General features: G+C 38.9%; 1 protein-coding gene and 1 long non-coding RNA gene across 4 annotated transcripts in view; one reads left to right on the forward strand and one right to left on the reverse strand.

Moving 5' to 3' along the window:
• LOC116669182 overlaps positions 1–20768 on the forward strand; it is a 114674-nt gene that overhangs the window by 37036 nt on the left and 56870 nt on the right. The window lies entirely within an intron of this gene.
• Positions 3830–14062, reverse strand: KRT20 (keratin 20). 2 transcript variants are annotated; one of them, XM_032498144.1, is made up of 9 exons: positions 13665–14062; positions 11494–11759; positions 9498–9580; positions 7996–8152; positions 7488–7649; positions 7166–7291; positions 6017–6237; positions 5251–5285; positions 3830–4646 (listed from the first exon to the last, which is right to left on the reverse strand). In XM_032498144.1, the coding sequence occupies exons 1-9, from the start codon at positions 13717–13719 to the stop codon at positions 4549–4551; spliced, it is 1203 nt and encodes a 400-aa protein (XP_032354035.1). In that variant the 5' UTR covers positions 13720–14062; the 3' UTR covers positions 3830–4548. The 2 variants fall into 2 exon arrangements, with proteins under 2 accessions (XP_032354035.1, XP_014415991.1); XM_014560505.2 differs by lacking the exon at positions 13665–14062 and having other exon boundaries at positions 11494–12252.

Here is a 20768-nt window from a genome sequence, read left to right on the forward strand (position 1 = left end):
AGATCGTGAGACTGGGTTTCTGCCCTGCATATCAATCAGGAGTTTAATTAACTCTTTCCTTTTCAAAAAAGCTTCCTCCTTGAATTTCATTTCTCAGTGTACCGGCTGAGACCCAGATATTTTCATGGTTTATAAGGAGTGATATTACATATGTAATCCTGCGAACATGTAGGCAAATGTATTTCTAGCTATATTTTTGGACATGTGACCTCATCTACAGAGATTTTATAAAGTACTAGTTAAACTTGCACTTCCCACACAGGAACTTGATGTTATGATTATAAATTATTAGTCACTCACAGCAGCATCTCTCTAAGACAGAGTGATCCCGTTTTATTGCATTAGAAATGAAAACAGACTGTTACTTGCTTACAGAGTCAGAAGTCATGTACCAAATTTAGAACTGTGACTTAGTGATATGATCACGTTTTATGGTAATATGATTAACTTGAATTTTTGAACTTGGAACCACTTTTGTGCCAAAATGTATACTTTCCAACTCTAATGCCTGTGTGTAAATTGTAAATAATTTTGTTCAACATCTATACATTATGTTTATACATTATCCCTTTGTGTTTCTGTACACATGATAGATTATCCTAGACTGTAAACCTCTTAGGTGAGGATTATATCTTCTTCATGTTTTATCCTGAGTCTTAGCCTAGTGTTTGGCTAACTTCATTCTTGCACACTTGGAGTTATTTCACTTGAAAGAACTTAATCCTTAATATATTTGACTGTGTCATTTAAAATTCATTTCATTTGGAAATGACTTCACTCCAATTTACTGGTAATGCTTTGACTAAGATTTATTCTGAATCCAACTATGAATGAGGAACAACTTCAGAAGTTGAAAAGAGAAATATCTCTTCTTCAGTGGCTTTTTTTTTTTTGGTGGGGGAGGGAGGGCAAAGTTAAAGAATTAAGTCTCTATTTTAGAGTTTTTGGATGTGAAAATAACTTTCTTTGCCAGCTGTAAAAATGTAGGAAGGTGCTAAGGTATGAAGTGGGAACAGTCTTGGCCTTGTTGGCAAAATGATTACATGGGTTGAGGCCCAGAGGACAATGACTATAACCAAGGTGAACTGTTCAAAAGAATTATGTCTTCTATTTTTGTAGAGTTTAGAGAATACTCAAAATGAGGGCTATTATTTATGTGACACTTGTAAATCTTTAGATTTTTACTAAGTGAAACGTGTGCTCATCTTTTCATGTCAGATCGGTTAGTTTCCTGGTCTTTGACTGCAGAATTTTCCTTCTGAGTTCTTTCTCTTAAAGACGTACCTTTCACTTTGTGCAATTTACTGATCACTTGGTTCGTAACACCTTTTTTCTTTATTTTTTGCTTTGGATAACATTTTAACTTCCTGTGAGCGAGTGAAAGAATATTGAGTTACTGATGTTTTACACTGTGCTTTTGAGAAAACGATGAAGTAACACCATGGTGTTCACATGCTGGAGGATGACTTTTGGACTTCAGAGCTTGGTGATTCTCAAAAGCAAGGGAGGCTTGTACGTGGTGAGAGAGAGGAGGAGGAAGATAAAATAAGACTACGGTAAGGTGATCTTGGAAGTGAGTCGAGGAGAGAGAAAACAGATGTTTGAAGGGAAATTGAAAAATAGAAATTGCTAACCAATGCTTTAAGTTGGAATTGCTCTTTGAGGGTGTCATAAGGTGCCTGAGACCACCCCTAAGCGAGTGTGAGTGAGAGCAGACGGTGTCCACTGGTCAAGTTTTGATTTTAGGTCATTTCATGTCATTTTTCTTTTTAGATATTGTAAAGGCTCTGTGTAGAAGGAATTCTCAAAGCCCAGAAAAAAAATTGTTCTGTCCATCCTGACCTCATCTGTAGGGGTTCTGAGTTTGATAGCTCCACTTCTGCACCGATAATTTCATATAAAGCCATGAAATATATTGATGGTGGTTCTCATGTGTGATAAAGAGACCTATATTTAAGCACTGTGAATCTTCTCTGGATCTGTATGCCTGTCAGAAACAGGATCGTGCTGTAGAAGTATAGATACAGAGATTAACACTTCACTTTCACACAGTAACTACTGGTAGAACCGGAGGTAGAATCATCTGGTCCCACATGTGTGTACGGTCTCACCTACTAACTTGGAAAGATTACTTGGAAGAAACTAGAGACAGACCAAAAGGCAAGGCTTAATCTTCATTTTTATGATAGGAAATTGAGTAAAAATAATAATTTTACCTCTTTTAACAAAGCGTCATTATTGCAGTATGAGAGTGGCCATGCCTAGTGAATTTCAAACTCACCTCCTTAATTAGACTCATGGTCTCTGGTGTTTGCATCTCAGGGTCTCAGACTATTCTGGAATGTGTCTTGGTATGTGAAAAAGAATTCATTTATAAAAGTTCTTAGCATCTTTAAAAGCAGTTTACTTAACTAAAGTGACTTGAAGGAAATTAAGAAATAGAACAAGAGTGAAACCTCTTTACTTCTTTGAAAAGCAAAGGAATGAGAATGGGTGAAAATAATATCTTTTCTGACAAAGACTGTGCCGAATCAAATCTTGTGTGTGACGTTAGCTGGACATGTGTGACAACAGTGTGTTGTAAGTCAACATGGCTAGTGAAAATGACCACTAGAAAACAACAAAACAACGAAGCATAGGAAGATGTTCAGGTGGTACCCAGTAATTGTTTGTCATGTAATTAGTTGCTTAAAAGGATGTCATGACTTTAGGCAAACAGCCCTGAAGTTCAATTTTGCTCCGTTACTTGGTAACTGTGACTGCGGGAGAGTCCTTATTTCATGTCTTCATAGGTAAATTGGGGAGAACATGATAAGGTCAAACCACAGGAAACTGCTATTTTTGAAGGTCAAAAATGATCACATTTTGGTAAGTTCATACTCACATGATTCAACCCAATATCCTCTACCTCATGGGTGGAAGATTTAATTTAATTGTGAAGATTAAATGAGAAATGCATATAAAATGCTGGCACACTGTTTAGCACATATTAAGGGCTCAATAAACGGTGGCAATTACTATTCTTAAGTGAATCACATTATTTTCAACGTAATAATCACACTCAAAATCCTATTTATTTACCAACTCATATATCAAAATTTAAATCCAAGCTATCCATTTACTAGAATACAATGATGGAGGGCAAATTTATCTTTCCTGTAAACATCTGCAAGGCAGTTATGGCTCACTAAAATGCACAAGGAGTGAGAGCACAACTTGTAACCTTTTGGAGTCAGATGTGCTACCGTTGTGCCGCCAGGTCTCTCGGGGGGCTAATACGTGACCATTCATATTTAGTTTCTTTCATTTAGCTTCATGTTTTTAAGGTTCATCCACGTTGTAACATGTATCAGTACTTCAGTCCTTTTTATTGCAGAATACTATTCTGTTGTAGGGATATCTCATATTTTATTTATCCATTCATCAATTGATGAGCATTTGAGTTGGTTCCACTTTTGGGCTATTATGAATGAAAATGCTGTGAACGTTTCTGTACAAAAGAACACACTGTATGATTCCACTTATAGAAATGTCTAGATTAGGCAAATCCATAGAAAGGAAGTGGATTAGTGGTTGTCGGGCTGGGAGGGAAGAGGATTTTGGGTGACTGATAATGGAGTTTCTTTTTGGGGTGATGAAAATGCTCTAAAATTAGATAGTGGTGATGGTTGCACGATCCTGTAAACATACTAAAGACCTCGGAATTACATACTTTACAAGGATGAATTTTATGGCATGTGAATTATATTTCAAGAAAGCAGTTATTTAAAAAAATAGTAAGAAACATCTCATCACATACCTTTACCGCATAAAGAAACAGGGCACCCAATGAAGATTTACACAGTTTATTATCATAAGTTGAAGCATTCTGCCTTGAGAAGGGTTTGGCTGATTTTGTTTTTGATCTACTCCCATTTCAAGCATAATGTACTTCATTCTTATTCTGCTCAGCATTTATGATTGGAATTTGACTCTCAAATTATTCAAAGAGCTGATCTGACTTTTAAAAGCAGTGGAGACAATGAGGGCAAAAAGCAGATATCTCTTAAGGCCAGTAGAATTATACTGATATTGAAAATTTAATGAAATTAACCAGGAAATTGACTCAAGAATCCAGGGACCCCTGAAAGGAGATTTTGCAATCCAGAAACAAGAGGAGTTAGAGAGAGGTTCATTTGCAGTTTGCATACACTCCTCTGGTCTGTATAGCAGTTTAGTATAATTGAAATATGCTGTAATGTTTGAGAACATTAACGAATTGATATTAGGTGGTGTGAAACTTGTGATTAATGCATTTTGTGGTAAAGATGGCAGTAATGATATTTTAAATATCCTAGTGCTCATTGGATTTCATTTTTGCAGGCAATTTGCAGCTCCTCTGAGTAAAACATTTATATTCAATTACGAAGACTGATAAATGGACTGTCCCCCCTCTTCTGATCACTACAAAACATTCATGATACTCTCTGATGCTGCCTTCTTGTTGGGAGCAAAATTTATAGCTACATTTCTTTCAAAACCTCAGCAGCATCACCTTCTGGCGGCTGTTTACATAACTTCTTCCACTTCTCTGACTTCGGATGACACAACCTTGCCGTCCACTACTTCCTGCACGACTGTTTTAATCTTCCTGGTTTTCTTTATATCTGAATTTAGATTTAAATAGAAAATGTTAATTCAGACATATGACTCTGCTAGTTTATAATATTCAACTTTAAATTATTACTTTGTATGCATTTCCTTATTTTAGAAAAAAGCTGAACCCATTCTCTTTCTTAAATGATCTTAAGTCCATCTTATAAATAAATGCAGGAGGGGGGAGGGTATAGCTCAAGTGGTAGAGCGCATGCTTAGCATGCCTGAGGTCGTGGGTTCAATCCTCAGTACCTCCTCTAAGAATAAATAAATACTAAATATACCTAATTACCTCCCCCCACCAAAATAAATAAATGTAGGAAATATTGAATTAAGTAAAATATACATTTTCATCTTATTTTACCTTTTCAAGATCTCAGGATGTCTCACGACAGTAATAGCATGGGCCAAGAAAATCACCCTGTTACAGGGCATGTGAGAAATTTCCCATATGGAGAGTCTCTTTATGTGATGTGCCTGATTTTCAGAATCTGTAGGGTACTATCTGTTTCCTTGAGAACTGAGCTCCCTTTACTTTTCACCAGTGGCAGATAATAAGTGGTGAGTACTGAGAATTCAGTCTTACAGGAAATGTGTGAAAATCAGAATACTTACCTCCCTCCTCCAGGGTACTTAACAGGTAGTCTGTACTGTTTTTTGTTTTTTTAAGAAAAGAAAAAGAAACAGAGAGAAGTATTATTGCCATTTTGAAAGTGAAGCACTGTCCTGCCTTTTTGTTTCAAAGTGAAGTCTGAGTGTTGTGTTTTACTGCTGTTTGTATTTTCCCCCTTTTACAGTGCTTGTTACTTCAAACTTGAGTGTCTTAGTTTTTAACTTGAAAAATACACAGCTTCACAACCAGCCTGTTTGACCTATGCTAGACATTTTTGTAATTAAAATAACAAAATTACAATGTAAGTTCCAATTTGTGTTCCCTTGTTGTTGCCTTTCGTGGACGTGGTATTTGAAGACAGACAGTTGCTGCTACAACACTGATGATTCTTAAACTGATTCCCACCGACCTCTGTGCCCTGTTGTTCAGTTCATAACCTTGCAATGAGAACTCTAAAAAGTTATAGTGCTTTCAAGTCTGTATTAGTCATAGAAATTAGCACAAGCATAGTCTGTATCGTCTGTCTAACCGTCTTCTACCTCAGTGCTACGACATGACCTCAAATACAAAGGAGGTACTTGGTATTTTGGGAGTGTGTGTACTTGCTGGTATATTTTTGTTTTGTTGTTGTTGGTGGTGGTGGTGGTGAGGTGTGTGTAATTACTCTTGTGCTGGGGATTGCATTGGTGCTGACAGTTTAATGTATGGACGTTAAAATAGGGCAGCACATAGCCATTAACACATATCCCTTGATTCTGAGAGCCTTACTTTACATCTTCTCCTTCCAGAAGGCGACGGTAGGTAGCAATTTCCTGCTCAAGCCGGGTCTTTATATTGAGGAGAATATTGTATTCGTTGCTCTGACGTTCTGTATCCATCTGAATCTGCACCAGTTGGTCTTCAAGGAAGTTTAGCTGTCTCTGGATGTTGGCCAAAAGGCTGCTATAACGAGCGGTGGTCTCCTCTAGTGTATGCTCCAAAGCGTCTTTCTAAGAGTGCAAGAAAAAGTGGATGTTTCTTATGTAAGGACCTGATTTAAGAGGTGGCTCAATTTTAATTTTTTTTTTTTTTTTGAGGAGAATTTCTACAGCTAGTCGCTGTGGGCATCATGCATATTTCTAGCTTTGTCTCCCACTATTTCCATCTAGGCAGCCTCAGCCAGCCAGCTGGGGTCACTGGCTCTTGGGGTGTTTTGTTTGTTTATTTGTTTTTAGCTTTGTACTCACTGTTCTCTCACTGCAATATATTATATTATTGTTCTCAGTATCTGCTTCCCTTCCCTGTGATTTGCGGTGCTTTTCCATGTGGAACATTAGACTTCCTCATCCCATTGGTGCCAGGCTTGATCATGTGACTCGCTGGCTCATGAAATGCAAGTGAAACTGATGAATGCCTTTTCTGAGGAGATAGCTTTAAGAGCTATCTCATGGTCTGGCCATTGCCCCATTCTTTCTGGCATATCAGTGGCATGCCCCGGGTAGGGTCTACTCCTTTCGACTTACCATGGAGCAGAAAGGTCATGGAGCAGAGCTGCAGCCAACCCATGATGGACGTAGTGCTGTTGTAAGCCACTGTGATGTGGGGATTGTTACCACAGCAAAAGTCGTCATGAGCTGACTGAAATGCTCAGCCTGGAATGTCTTGACCCCTGTTCTCCAATTAAAAGTTCATCTCACTTTTTCAGATCTACTTTCAGTGCCACTTTCCCTGTGAAATCCTTCAACTCAGCTTTTTCCTCTGCATCCTTGCCCTTGATTGTCTTCTGTCTTTTCATTGTAATCAGTTGTTTGGCCTGTTTCTCTGCCTGCTCTGCAAGGGAAGGGGTTATTTTCTGCAGGTGTTTGCATTTCCAGAGTTGCTAGTACAGGCACCTAGTAAACACACACGCACTGAGGGCTGAAGGTTAGAGCGCTTTACCATGTTGTGTTGGGACTGGAGCTCTATATCCAGGCTCTGGCAGCTGTTTCTCAGCTGCTTTGCTTCATCCTTGGCTCCTTTTAGCTCTTCAGTGCTCAGTGTGACTTGTTGTTGGAGGGTTTCACTCTAAAGTTCCAAAGATGAGAAAAATAAATAAATGAGAAAAGGAAGAAAAAGAACATAAGAAGGGAAGGAAGGAAAGAAAGAAGAAAGAGAGGGAAGGAGGGAGAGAGGAAGGAAGGAAGGATGGAAGGAGATGAGTTCTGTCTTTTGGGAGGACAGTTTCTACACATTTGCTTATCCTTTGGAATGATTCCATTACCTGTAGCTCATACTGTTCTTTGGCCTTCTGAAGGTTCTCCTGGGCCATGGCTTCATGTTTCTGCCTCATTTCATTCATGATGGCGCCGAGGTTCAGGCCTGGAGCAGCGTCCACCTCTACATTTACGTTCTTGCCCAGATGAGCGCGGAGGCTCTTCACTTCCTACGAGAATGAAAATCCTAATTGATTATGGTCTGAAGCACATTCTCAGATGAGGCTGTGCAGAAAAGACATAGTTAGTCTTATGGCTTCTTTCACTGGGGAGAAGTAACAGAGGAAGAAAGTAACACCTCAGGTAAGGCTTATTATTACGAGCCAGGTACTGCTCTAAGCAGTTCAACCCTGATGGCACTGTATGGAAAGAAGTTAGGCTCACGTCATTCTTGTCATCTTCATCACCACCACCACCACCACCACCACCGGATCTTCCTCTATTTCCTCCCCCTCCTCCTTATTATTATTAAAGCCGTTCTATTATTTCCAATAGTACTTCTGAATATTTTCTCACCTCCTCATGTTCTTTTTGGAGGAGATGTCGGTCTTTATTTAGCTCTTCAATTTGAATCTCCAAGTCTGTCTTCCTCAGGTTTAACTCATCAAAGACCTTATGCAGGCCTTGGAGGTCAGCCTCCACGGCGAGGCGTAGCCGTCTCTCGGCCTCAAACCTGTGAATTAATTAGTTTGGAGAGATGATTGAGTCCTTCTGAAGCCATTATAGAAGAGATAACCTTACAATGAGATAGATTTTTATGTGGTACATGAGTTCAATTTCAGTACATTATTGTGTCTCCCTTTATACATTCTGAAAATGTTCATGAGAACATTGGCATCAGATAATTTGCTGCATAATGTAGTCTCTGTGATGTGGAGTGATTGGTTAAAAAAAAGCAATCAAAATTACTTTTATAAGTTTCTAAATTCTAGAATATATTTTTTTAAAATTCAAAAAATATTTTGCTGTAATTACTGTGCTAGCAAAGGGTTCTCATTATTCGTGTTAAATAATTAGGTTGGTATTATAAATAATAAATAATTGGTATTAAATTGTTAGGTTCACTTAGTGAATGCATATCATCAGTTTCTTTTTCTTACTTTGTAAACAGATGCATCCAAAGTGAATTATCTTAAAAATTCATCCATTCTCCTCTACAGTCTTATATACTCCTATTTTTATTAATGTAGTAAACTTAAAAAAATGATAATGCACTGAGCCCTTTCAGATGCTGACTGGAATTAATGAACTTTTGCTGCTTTAAACTTCAGGTCTGCATCCTCATTGCTTTCTCTTTGATTCCTTGTAGCATTAAAACGTTACCCTTCTAAACCACAAAGGACTCTTTAGTACCAATGCGTTATATGAATTCAGGATGAGGAAGCCCTAGTGTAGAAGCATTTATGAGGAACAGCTCTGATCACATGTTTGTGATGTGACTATAAGAAAGTGAACACAATTTGAACTGCTTTTATCAACCTCGTTCTTTGGTTGGTCAGACTGTATTGTAAAACACTGGGAAACTAGAAAGCATTAAGAGTCAACCTTAGAACTTGGGTCATACACTTGTAGGCATCTGAAGGAACGTGGGTGACTTGGATAATCACTGAGGGTAGATAAATGGCTGTCTTTAGATAACAGAAGGGCACTTAGGTGGATGGGGAGTTGTAAATTGCTGTTATTCCAAAGGGCAGAATTAGTTTCAGTAGGTGAAAAGGTAGATGCCAGGTTACTTAAAAAGAACATTCTGGCAGCCAGAGCTAACCATCGAGAACAGTGGTAGTAACTGGAGGTGTTCATTCACGTGCTGGGTGACCAAATCTTAGGATTGTGGAGAAAGAAGGCCAGTCCTGATGCTGGGCTAGACCAGATAGCTTTTAATGCCCTTTAAACTCCAAGGTTCTGAAAATATTTAATGGTAGCTCCTTTGCCCCGCAGTGTGGAAAGCTGGGTGTCATGAGGGACCACTGAAAGGCACTCCTTTTCAGGAAGCATTCCCAGGGTGTCAGAGAACCTACTTCAGCCTGAAGTCCTCGACAGCCAGTTTAGCGTTATCAATTTGCAGGACACATCGAGCATTTTGTAGCTGAGCATCTTTAATCTGGAAAATACACAAGAAAGAATGACATTTTCACCTGGGACAGGAGTCTAAAATGATTGAGTTTTTCCTCAGCTACAACCACGCTTGTGTCAAAGATGATGTTCAAGGATTTCCGTTTGAAAATAAAAAGGTGGAATACTGAGATGAGTATTTGACATAGTAGATGTTATGCAACTCTAGTCCTTAGGGTTTGGTCAGCTTTCGTCTGATTGTGCAGATGGAGAGTTTAATTCAACATGAGCCATCAGATCTTGATGAGTGCCTTGCCTTTGGTGTTGTTCCCGTTTAGAACGTTCCTCTCAGGCCCTCTCACTTGGTGAACTCCTTCTCCCCAGGTCTCGGCTTAGACATCATTGCTTCAAGGAAGCCTTCACTGATTTCCTCAGTGAAGGTCTGAGGAAATCTGATCCTCAGAGCTGGATGAAGGGCTTGTGCTTTCACTGCTCTGCACAGGCCTCCATGTATCCTTCTGTGTAGGAGAATGCTGCCTTTGTCCATGTCTGTTTCCCCCAAATCACATTCTGTTCACCACCACAGGCCTCAGTGCCCAGTGTGGTGCCCAGTACCTAGATAGTGTCTACTGAATATTGGCTGAATGAATGCACACTTGCCATGTCGTGGGATTTGTGCTAGGCACTGGGCCTGTCAGGATGGATAAGCCCCTGATCTTAGGAAGCAGTTGCCTCATGGGGAGTCCTCTAAGATGCATGTAGATCAGAAGTTTGCTTGTAAAAGATGCCACAACAACACGTCTCTTTCAGCAGATCTGGTGGGAGCTGCCTTCTTTCACATACTGGGTCTGCCCATCTAAACATTTGGCTATGCCTATGTGTTTGGAATGATCCTAAGTTACTTCAGAAAAACGAATTGTGAGACTGGGAGAATGGTTGGCTGATTTTGAATGTCTTTAGTGGGAGCTTGAGAAGAATGACCTCTTGGGCAATTTAAACACCTTTGCCTCACATCCCGACAGCTCCTGAAACCCCAAAGTAACTTCCTGTAAAATCTGAATCAAGTCGCACTGATGTCTAATACAATGCAGGAAAAAGAGACATGCTGGTGAGTAAGTGACCTTTGCTCGAAAGAAATAGGAATGTTAAAACAGAAATGAAAATGAAAGGGACACTCTTCTTGATTAGATAAGAATTTTAAAACAGAGTAAGTGTTCTGTGTCATATTTGAAATCTTCAATTTAGGAGCAAAGTCTTATTTTGCATAACTGATAAAACAACTTCACCTTTCTTGTATGACATGGGAGCAGGTACGATTGCAATAAATTTGAATTGGGGGCAGTAAAACATTTTATTACTGTGGAGGTGGTTTCTGAACCGTTTGGTGATGATGATCAGATTATTAAACATTTTAAAGACATTTTAAAATCCAGATATCATTAAGGCTTATACCCCTCCCCCCCATTTCCACTCTGAATCACTTTATCCTTGAATTCTATGATCCAGTATTCTATCACTTGTGTTACAACATTTATATAAATGAAAGGAGTGGAAAATCTCTAAATTGACTGGGATTTTAAAAGTTGATAGACATTAGGTGAAAAACCAGCAAAGATTTGTTACCACATAAAAAATTGTTAGCTCTTTCCAGAAAAAGAGTTTACTATTTGCTTAGCCTTGGTAAACTGACAAAAATACAGATAAGACTGGAGGATAAAATTTCAATATTTTGTATGTAATTAAAATTATTATTATTATTTTGAATGTATGGTTTAGAATCGTCCTATTGTAGTCAGGTATTCTAGCACTAAGAGTAGACGGTAGAATATACCATTTTTATAGATGTAGCATTTGAGCCTAATTTGCTTTACAATGTCCCTTGGGACCTGCTTAACATACATATCATGTTGATGTATCATGCAGCTGAATAGTGGAGAAGAAAGCACAGGCATCATGCCTCACCTGATTTTGCAGCTCTTGGATTTGTTTCCAGTATGCACTGTGGTCCCGACTGGTGCCAGGGGTGTTGGCTTCATACCAATGCTTGATCTGTAGTTCAAGTTTGGAGTTGGACTGCTCCAGGGACCGCACTTTCTCTAGGTAGCTTGCTAGGCGGTCGTTTAGGCTCTGCATGGTCATCTTCTCATTGCCAGCACACAGGATCCCCGCGGCGAGATCGCTCCCATAGTTCACCATGTGTCTGGAGGTTGAGATGCGGGTGCCGTGGCCTCCAGCCCCACCATACACGCTAGGTGTGCTCCCCTTCCTATATATGCTGAGTGCAGGGCCCTGTGATGAGGAGCTCAGGCTTCTGTGGAAGATTCTGTTGTTGAAATCCATTGGGGATTCTAGGAGGGAGCAGCTGTAGCTTCAGGATGGATGGAGCAGAGTCTGTCTCTTGGTGGATGAGCTGACCTTTTATAAAGTTTCCAGGAAAGAAACGCCTCCTGGGCTGACATCTCACTTTCCGATTGACTCCACAGTCCACCTTGCTTTTTTTTTTTTTTTTTTTCCCCTTTGTACAGCAATCTGTTTAATTCCATTCCAGAAATTACCACTAGAGGCCTTTCTTAGAGGCTTTTCTCAGAGGTGCTTTCTTTTTTTGAACAGAGGAAACAAAAGGAAACAGAAAGGTGTATTCTTTCAGCCGCGACACCTGGCTTGGCAGATTTTTTTCTTCCTAACATACACATAAAGCCTATTTGCAGTCTCCATGAATAATTTACCTAAAAAGACAGATGTGGGTACATAATACATAATAGTAAATCACACTAGTGATTAAAAAAAACAATGTTTAAGAGTTAAAGTTATCTTTTTTTCTTTTTGGTGAGAACATTTAAGTTCTACTCTCTTAGTAAATTTCAGTTGTACAATACAGTGTTATCAACTCCAGTCACCATGTTTTAAATTAGATCTTCAGAACTTACTCATCATATAGCTGAAAGTTTGTACCCTTTTACCACCCGCTCCCCATTTCCTCACCCCCCTCAGCCCTTGGCAACCACTTTTCTACTCTCTTTTCTGAGTTTGACTTTTTTTTCTTTAAGATTCCACATATAAGTGACACCGTGCAGTATTTGTCTTTCTCTGTCTTGCTTATTTCACATAGCATAATGCCCTCAAGGTCTATCCATGTTGTTGCAAATGGCAGTATATATCTGTATTCTTATATTCTCTTTATTTGTTCATTCGTTGGTGGACCCTTAGATTGTTTCCATGTCTTGGCTGTTGTGAATATGCTGCAGTGAACATGGTGGTGCATCTGCAGATATCCCTGGATGTAAACCCAGAAGTGGGATGGCTGGACTATAGAGTAGTTCTACTTCAAGTTTTTTGAGGAATCTCCATGTTGTTTTACATAATAACTGTACTAATTTACATTCCCACCAAAGTGCACCAGTGTTCCCTTTTCTCCACATCCTCGCCAGCACTTGTTATCCTGTCTTTTTGATAATAGCCATTCTAATAGGAGTGAGGTGATATTTCATTGTATTTTTGATTTGCATAAGAACAATGGTTTATATGTATTGATAAATTACTCTTAATCTCTGTTTTATGCTTCTGGAGGGACTAAGTTTATCCTGTTTAAAGATCATATTTTATAAGGCTATTAAAATACTTTGTACAAACACAAAACCTTGAATATTTAGAACAGGAGTGAAACATTTATACATTTCGAGATATAATTTGGGGACATGAATTAAATGAATTTAGGTGGATAGATGATTTTGAAGTTTGTTTTTCCTCCTAATTCTAATATTCTAAGACTAGATAGTACATTTAAATTTCTCAGGCACTGCCTGGCTTTGGGTCTTCTTCCTTAGAAACTTAGAATAGATACCACAGTACTTTGCACCCGACCTGGTGAATGAGGGAATCTCTCCCCTTTGTAAGGTTAGCTCAAAACCTACCATGTGACAGACTCTGCTCCGTCCATCCTAACGCTGTTCCCTCCTAGAATCCCCAGTGGTTTCCACCTGCAGAAGCTTCCACAGAAGCCAGTTCTTCTCTACATGTCTCCATACTCACAGCACGAGCAGAGCAATTCCACATACAGGAAGGAGTGTGTGCAGGGCTTTAGGACCACACCCAGCCTCCATAATTGGACTGGGAACCACTGCAGGTGTGTTGACCTCCAGACTCATGGTGACCTATGGGTGTGATCTCACCAGTGGTGATCTGATGCATGGAATTTGTTTGTTTGCTCCTCCTCCTTCAAACTCCCTGGCCAAAAAATTCATACCTCCCCTGAAACACTGAAATTGTCTCCTTCATCAAGTTAAATCCAAGAGATTGGAAAAGTCCCAGAAAATGCCTGATTAATTCTCATCCTAATCCTTGAATTGAATTGAAGTTTGTATATGAGTAAAGCCAGCAAGCAAACAATAAAACAAAAAAGAAAAAACCTAAAAAAAAAAAAGGTATGTCCCAAATCCCTGCACAGTCTCTCTAAAGAATTTGGAATTTACTTGTTTTGGTGGCTCATTTATGTTGCTGTTTTTTCTGAAACCAATGGCTTTTTTACTTTTGAGTTTGAATTTTTCTTCAACATCTTTCTTCTAAAATAAGGTAATATTATATTATTTGTCTCTTATAAACAGTATACTTTTCAATAATACTTTGTATTAGAATTTGCTTCAGTTATATTATGAAAGTAAAAATTATAAGACAGTTAAATGTATTTCATGCACTTTATGGTACATGTGTGGATAGTTCTTATATATTTTTTTATCCATTCTTTTATACATCAGTCAACACTGGCTGAAAATTCACCACCAATGACTGAAACCTGAAACAAGCAGACTTTGTTCTTTATTACAGAACTGTAAATTACCCTATGAATAGACGTCACAGATAAAATCTACAATGAGGAACTTTTTATAAACACATGAACTGTATTCTTTTTATATATGTGTATTCACAAAAGTAATTTTTTTTTTGTTACTTAATGGGGGAGAAGGAGGTGGTTTGATTGAAGTCATTGAAACGGCATACTATTTAAATTACACAAGTTTTGCAGTGAGTTAGTTTCATCTAAGAGTTTCATCCACTAACACGTGATCAAGGCAGGTCAGAAGTGTTATCTTAATCGAGTTAGTTTTATAATTAGAAAAGAATATAAAGAGCAGTTATTACACATGATAATTTTGTTCTCTTCTTGAATACAACTCTTCCTTATGGCTGGACCCAGTTACGTTTAAGTGAAAGAGTTAAAATCTCTTTAAAATGATTAAAATAAGTTTTTGGAAAAATAACGTTGTGTATGAGTTACTGCCATCAATTTTGACTAGTATTTGTAAGCTTTTGGGACTTCAAATTTAAGCTAAATATGATACAGTAGGGTTATTAAGATGGGGTTCAGTCATCCAATTTGCTCATTTGTAGGAGTAGCAAAAGCTCCTATTGTGAAGGTTTCCACATATATATGTAAGGGCAGGAGAATTTGTTGTCTCCTCTATCACATTGAGTTTTATGCTCTAGTAGATTATTATATCTTATAATGTGATCACAGGAAACTGGACTGTTATTTCACAGCAATTAATTTTTCTGAATTATCCCTAAGAACGAGGTGCAGATCCTATTGACTCTTGTTCATACACAAGCCCCTGATATTCCAGTCTGTTGGAAGACTACATCTGTAAAAAAGTATATTTTAGATCTCAACTTCCTTATAATTAGTAGGAAGTGCATTTTGTCCTCTGAGACAGCCTCTGCTGAGGGTGTTAATGATTGATGTTAAGTATGTTAAGTATGGCCAGTAATTTGGAGAGTGATCATCAGTACTGCAGTTTTCAGAGAACTTTCAACTTTTTTTTTTCCCCCCCTGTCATGGACAAGCTATTGCAGCCCAGATGTGATAGATATAGAACCTGCAATCTCTGGAGGTGTAGGGGGTTTGTACGCCCCAGACACCTCAGTTAGGATGCGTTGTTCTCGTTGGTGGAGAAGGATGGCATCTAGGAACTGTGGGTGTCTGTAGGAATCGTGGTTCTAGACACCACACGAGGCGAAGTGAAGTCAGAAAAAGCCATGGGCTCTGTACTTTAAAACCTGATGTACTTACTGAATTAGTTACAAGTGAAATGATGTCTTCAATTTGCTTCCAAATAATTCTGGGGGTCGGGGTAGGTGAAGGGGGGGTGAGAATATAGATGAAAGAAGTTTGGACGTGAGTTATTTGTTGAAGCCGGGACAGAGGTATGTGGGGATTTATTATATTGTTTTAACTACTCTAGTATTCATAGAATTGAATAGAAAATTTCCATAATGAAACATTTTGAGGTGCTGATGTAGGCAACTTACAGTATTGTATTTTACACAGTTCATCCGACACACTCAGGTTTTGATTTGTCCTTATTTAGTGATTTTGCTCTGCTGTGCTTCAGTGAGTTGGCAGATTTGCTGTCTCACAATGGCTCAAACCTATTAGGCCCTTGATATGACTTGCTGTGTGAATGATGAATGAGTGAATGAGTAAAAGCACTTTGTCCGTCTTTGAGGAGAGAGGAAGCATTTGCCAGTTTGGGGAGATTCTTCTGTCCCATTGACTGCTGTTTCTGCTAGTCATGTTAAGAAAGTAAAAGAGTTGCAACCTAGGAATTCATGTCATGGAATATGGTAGACTGGATACCCCTAATGCCCCTCTCCCACATGTTTCCAATGGGAACAACTAGAGGGCATTATACTATTTCCCCCTTCCCTTCCTTCCTCCCTCCCTTCCCTCCCTCCCTTTATCCATCTGTCTGTCTATCTAACTAGCTAGCTATCTTTTCAAATCTATTGCAGATCTATTATGAACGGAAAGATTTCTCAGAGATCAAAAAGGAAATGAAAACAGGAATCTTAGGAGAGAGGTAGGTGAGAAAGTTGTCTTGAACCCTGTGGGTTTCTCCTCAATCATGGAGATACTGAGTTTCCTTTATGATGTCTGTATGGGTGCAGGAGAGACAGAGTCCAGGGCCTGCCTAAAGTGGGAATACTAACATGGAACATCCATGTAAACCTAGCACTTCGAAGAACTGTGCCTTCAGAGTAAGGGTACTTGTAAATCAAGACACCATGCAGAAAGGTACCGTAAGGAAAATCTTCTGTCTCAACTTTGGTGCTTGTTGAAGAGGAAAAGGATATCTTCCCTGAGAATTTATAATCAGAAGTGGCCTGACACAGTTTGTTGTCTGTATTTACATGTGTCTGTGTAATTTGGAAACTTAAGTGGAGAATTTAATTTAAAGTGGTCTTTGTGGACTGAGTGATGCCCTCAGCCAACTGGCAGCAGAAAGCTGGAATCCTCCCTAAAATAAGGCAACTACAACCTAGGCCCAGAGAATCTCAACAGGTGAAGTTGTGTGATGTGTGAGCACACCCACAAACAGTGGGATTGAAGCCACTAAGACTAACTGTGGAATTGTTAGAAGGAGAATATAATCTACTCATATTAAAGTGTTTTAGTAAATAAAGGATAAACTTGAAAACTGGAGCACGTACTAAGCAATTATAAAACTTACAGGAATATTTGAAAAATAACCCAGAAGAAGTAAATAACATAAGTAAAATTAAAAGTTCAGTGGATGCGTCCAACAGTGGATTAAAGGGAGAATTACTGAATAAAAAGACAGCTCTGAAGACATTATTTAGAATGCAGCTAAGTGACAAATGAGGAGTCAAGAGGCATGAAGGCTGGAGGAAGGAGGTCTAAATACATCTAATCTGAGTTCCAGGTGGAGACAAGGGAGAATGGGAAAGAGAGACATTCAATGAGATAAGAGGTGAAAATTTCCACAACTGTTTAGAGAAACACATTCTTGGATTAAGAGAACCTAATGCATTCCAGGAAAAGTGAATAAAAATAAAGCACATCGATACACATCAGAACAGAAAATCAAATAAAAAAGAGAACATCTTACAAGCAGGAAGCTAGAAAAGAATGACTGTCGACAGAGGAGTAATTAGACTGTGGCAGATTCCTCAAAAGTAGCAGTGGGCCCTGGGAATGGAGCTTCTTCAACAGGCCAAGAGAAAACAACTGCCTTTCTGGAATTTTCCTTCTCAGTGACATTATCTTTGAAGAATGAGAGTGAAATAAAGACATTTTCAGGATAACAAAAACTGAGTTTGCCCGACTCACTAAAAACAATGTGAAAGAATGCATTGTAAGCTGAAAGAAGACAGTCCCAGACGGAATACCTGAGATGAGAAAGAATGATGAACAAATAAAGTGCTAAACTGTGACTAAATTTAAGTGGATATTGGCTATAGAATAATCTCAGCAAAGTTACATATAAAATACACAAATATATTCCAGATTCATTAAAGGTGTAAATGTGAAAAGTAAAAACTATACAGTGTTTAAAGGAAAATACAGGATAATATTTCTAGGAATTAGGGTAAAGGAGTATTTCTTAAGCAAGACACAAAAAGTGCAAACTATGAAGTACAAAATTGACATTAATTTAACAATTTTTGATTCATTAAAGGACATTGTAATTATAGTGGAAAAAGCCTCAAACAAGGAGCAGATATTTATAATACATGTAACTGATAAGGAATTGGTTTCCAGAATATGAAAATAATGCCTACAAATCAATAAGAAAAAGAAAAACAATCCACTGAGAAAACAAACATATGAATAGACTTGCATAGAGTAGGAAATCTGAATGTCCCGTTTCCCACCTACCAACAGGAAAACATTAAAAAGTTGGACAGTATCAATTATTGTTGTAGGAAATTCTTGTCCACTGATAGTGGCTGAGTAAATAGGTACAATTACGTTGGAAAACAGTTTGACAGTCTCTCAAAAAGGTGACCATGCACATACCCATCACCTAGTAATTTCATTCCTGGGTGTATATTCTGGAGAAATGCTTACACATCTTTATCTGAAGACACGTACAAGAATATTCACAGAAGCATTGTCCATAATGCTAAAACACACACACACACTTGAAACGACCCAAATATTCATCAGCAGTAGCATGAATAAATATGTTGATGTGTATTCAAATAATGGAATCCTATCAGCAGTTTAAAATGGGTAAACTACATTCTGGACGTGGTTGAATCTTAAAAGGCATGATGTCTAGTGAGAGAAATAAGATACAGAATAATGTGTTCAGGCAGTTCAATTGATGTAAAGTACAAACACAGGCAAAACTAAATAACATGTGATGAAGAGATGTACATATAGATAGAGTGGTCCATTGCACGTGACAGGCACAGATTCCTCCTGGGGCTGCATGCACAGTCCTTTCGCAGGTCCTCTCAGAATTTGACAGGTATTTGGACTATTTCCATATTTGAGGCTTCTGATGTATTAAACAAATGAAAAAAAAATCCAAACCAAAATGATCATGTTTAAGGTGTTTTTATTGCCTGCATATTACCATTTTCAACACATAAAAATACAATATATATGTATCAATTACATATTTATAAAAAATACTAACTCTTTTTAGTGTACTGTTGTACACTAGGCTGTGTGGTCCTGTGCTGGGGCACAGTTTTGACTGGTGAGATGAACATCTTTTGTCAATCCTGAAAGTGATCGCTGAAACCAATTATCACCACGTTTGAATTTAAGCTCCAGAGTCTCTGGGTGGGAAGCCCCAGGCTGAATGGCCCTCCGCACTCCTGCAGTTGGCCTCACATCTGGATTATTTCACCAAAGTCTGAGGTTACTCCAAGCACAAGTGGGTACTTACTTTATATCAGCCTAAGAGAGATTCCCAACAAAATTCCTCCCAAAACAGAGGAATAATTTGTCCCTAAGACAAATTCCAGCTTCTGTCCTTAGGCTCACAGTTAAGAAATGATTCACAATTTAAAAATAACAGCTTAACTCCTGCTTCTAGCCATCAATGTTTCATAAAGTTTGAAGTCCGGTCTCAAAACCCCCGCCTACAAATACAAGTCTGATGATTTCACTTCCCTGAAAAATTCTTTGCACTTCTGTGGTCAAGTCCAAACCACAGCTTTCCAAGACCTCACATACCCCTGCCTACCCTTCCAGAGCCCCCTTCTCACCCCTCCATGCCTCAGACTCTACACTTAAGTAACACACGCTCTGATGTTCCTCCCTTCCATGACTTTGCACACGCAGCCCCCTTCTCTTCTGGTGTCATTTCTTCCAGGAATCCATCCCTGTGCTCCCGAATTCCTTTCTCTCCAGGTTGCCCAGCTGTCTTTGCCTGGAACTGAGAGGTTCTCTGGGATGTGAGACTTTCACTGTTAAACAGGAGAATCCCAGGCAGACCAGGACAGCTGGTCACCCTGTTTATTGCGCCTGTTCCCTTCTCTCTCTTGGGTGTGGCATGTGCACACTCCTTGGCCCTGATTCCTTTGTTGAATGAATGGGTGTGGGGTATGCGGAATAGGATGAGATAATGAATCCAAGGTTCTGACTTGGGTGACTGGATAGTGATGGTGGTGCCCTTTAGCAAAAGGGATACCTGGACAGGGCTGGGAGAAGGTCTGGGGGGAGGTTGTTGCAAAGGGGCACATGGCACGATCATTTGTAGACATGCCAAGTTTGGGGTGCCTGTCTTATTTGGTCTAAGCAGAAAGGGCCTCTGGGAAGATGACTACTGGATATTCTGATCTGGAGAGAACTGGGCTGGAGGTGTATAATAAGGTAGACAGGAAAGATTTCCTCCCACCTCCCTGGTTCTCACACTATCCTTCGCATATGAATTACCATCCTGATTCTAGTTCATTTGGTCTTTCAGAACATGAGTCAAACCTCTGCACTGACAGACCACAGGGGACTGGGAGTGCCGCCGTGCATAGACCTGCTGCCTAGAGGCGTGTTCTCTTTCTCTAGACTGACTCAGCCGCGTTACCACACCAACGAGCATTTCATTCATTGAGATAACTGAAAGATGTAGTATTTGTGTTTTTTGCACACAACTGCACACAAACTGGGTGCGATTTGTGAAGGATCCAGGGAAGCCTGCCTAGATTTAGAACCTTTGTGTTCTAAAACACTAGATTTAGCTAAATAAATGGTAATAACCAATTAACATTGACCTTCTGGGGCTACATTTTAAGGGAAAAATTGATCTGTGGTTCAGTTTTAAGGTGTACCTTTATGTTATTTAAACAACCTAAACTTAGTATTTTTGAAAACAAGTAAGCACCATGTGTTTTTTTTTTTTCATGGTGCTTTTTTTTTTTTTTTTTTTTTTTTTTTTTTTTTTAAATACAAAGAACTGTAAGCTCTCACCTCTGGAAGAGACTTTGAA

Source organism: Camelus ferus, chromosome 16 (assembly GCF_009834535.1).
Source record: "Camelus ferus isolate YT-003-E chromosome 16, BCGSAC_Cfer_1.0, whole genome shotgun sequence".
In the NCBI taxonomy this organism is placed as follows: Eukaryota; Metazoa; Chordata; class Mammalia; order Artiodactyla; family Camelidae; genus Camelus; species Camelus ferus.

Excerpts from the sequence above, each read along its gene's own strand:
- KRT20 (XM_014560505.2), bottom strand. The coding sequence starts at position 11,871 with ATGGATTTCAACAACAGAATCTTCCACAGAAGCCTGAGCTCCTCATCA. Across the intron at positions 7,650-7,995 it reads TCCAAAAAGAACATGAGGAG|GAAGTGAAGAGCCTCCGCGC; the intron begins GTGAGAAAATAT and ends TCATTCTCGTAG. Across the intron at positions 5,286-6,016 it reads CTGGAAGGAGAAGATGTAAA|TACAGACTACCTGTTAAGTA; the intron begins GTAAGGCTCTCA and ends AACAAAAAACAG.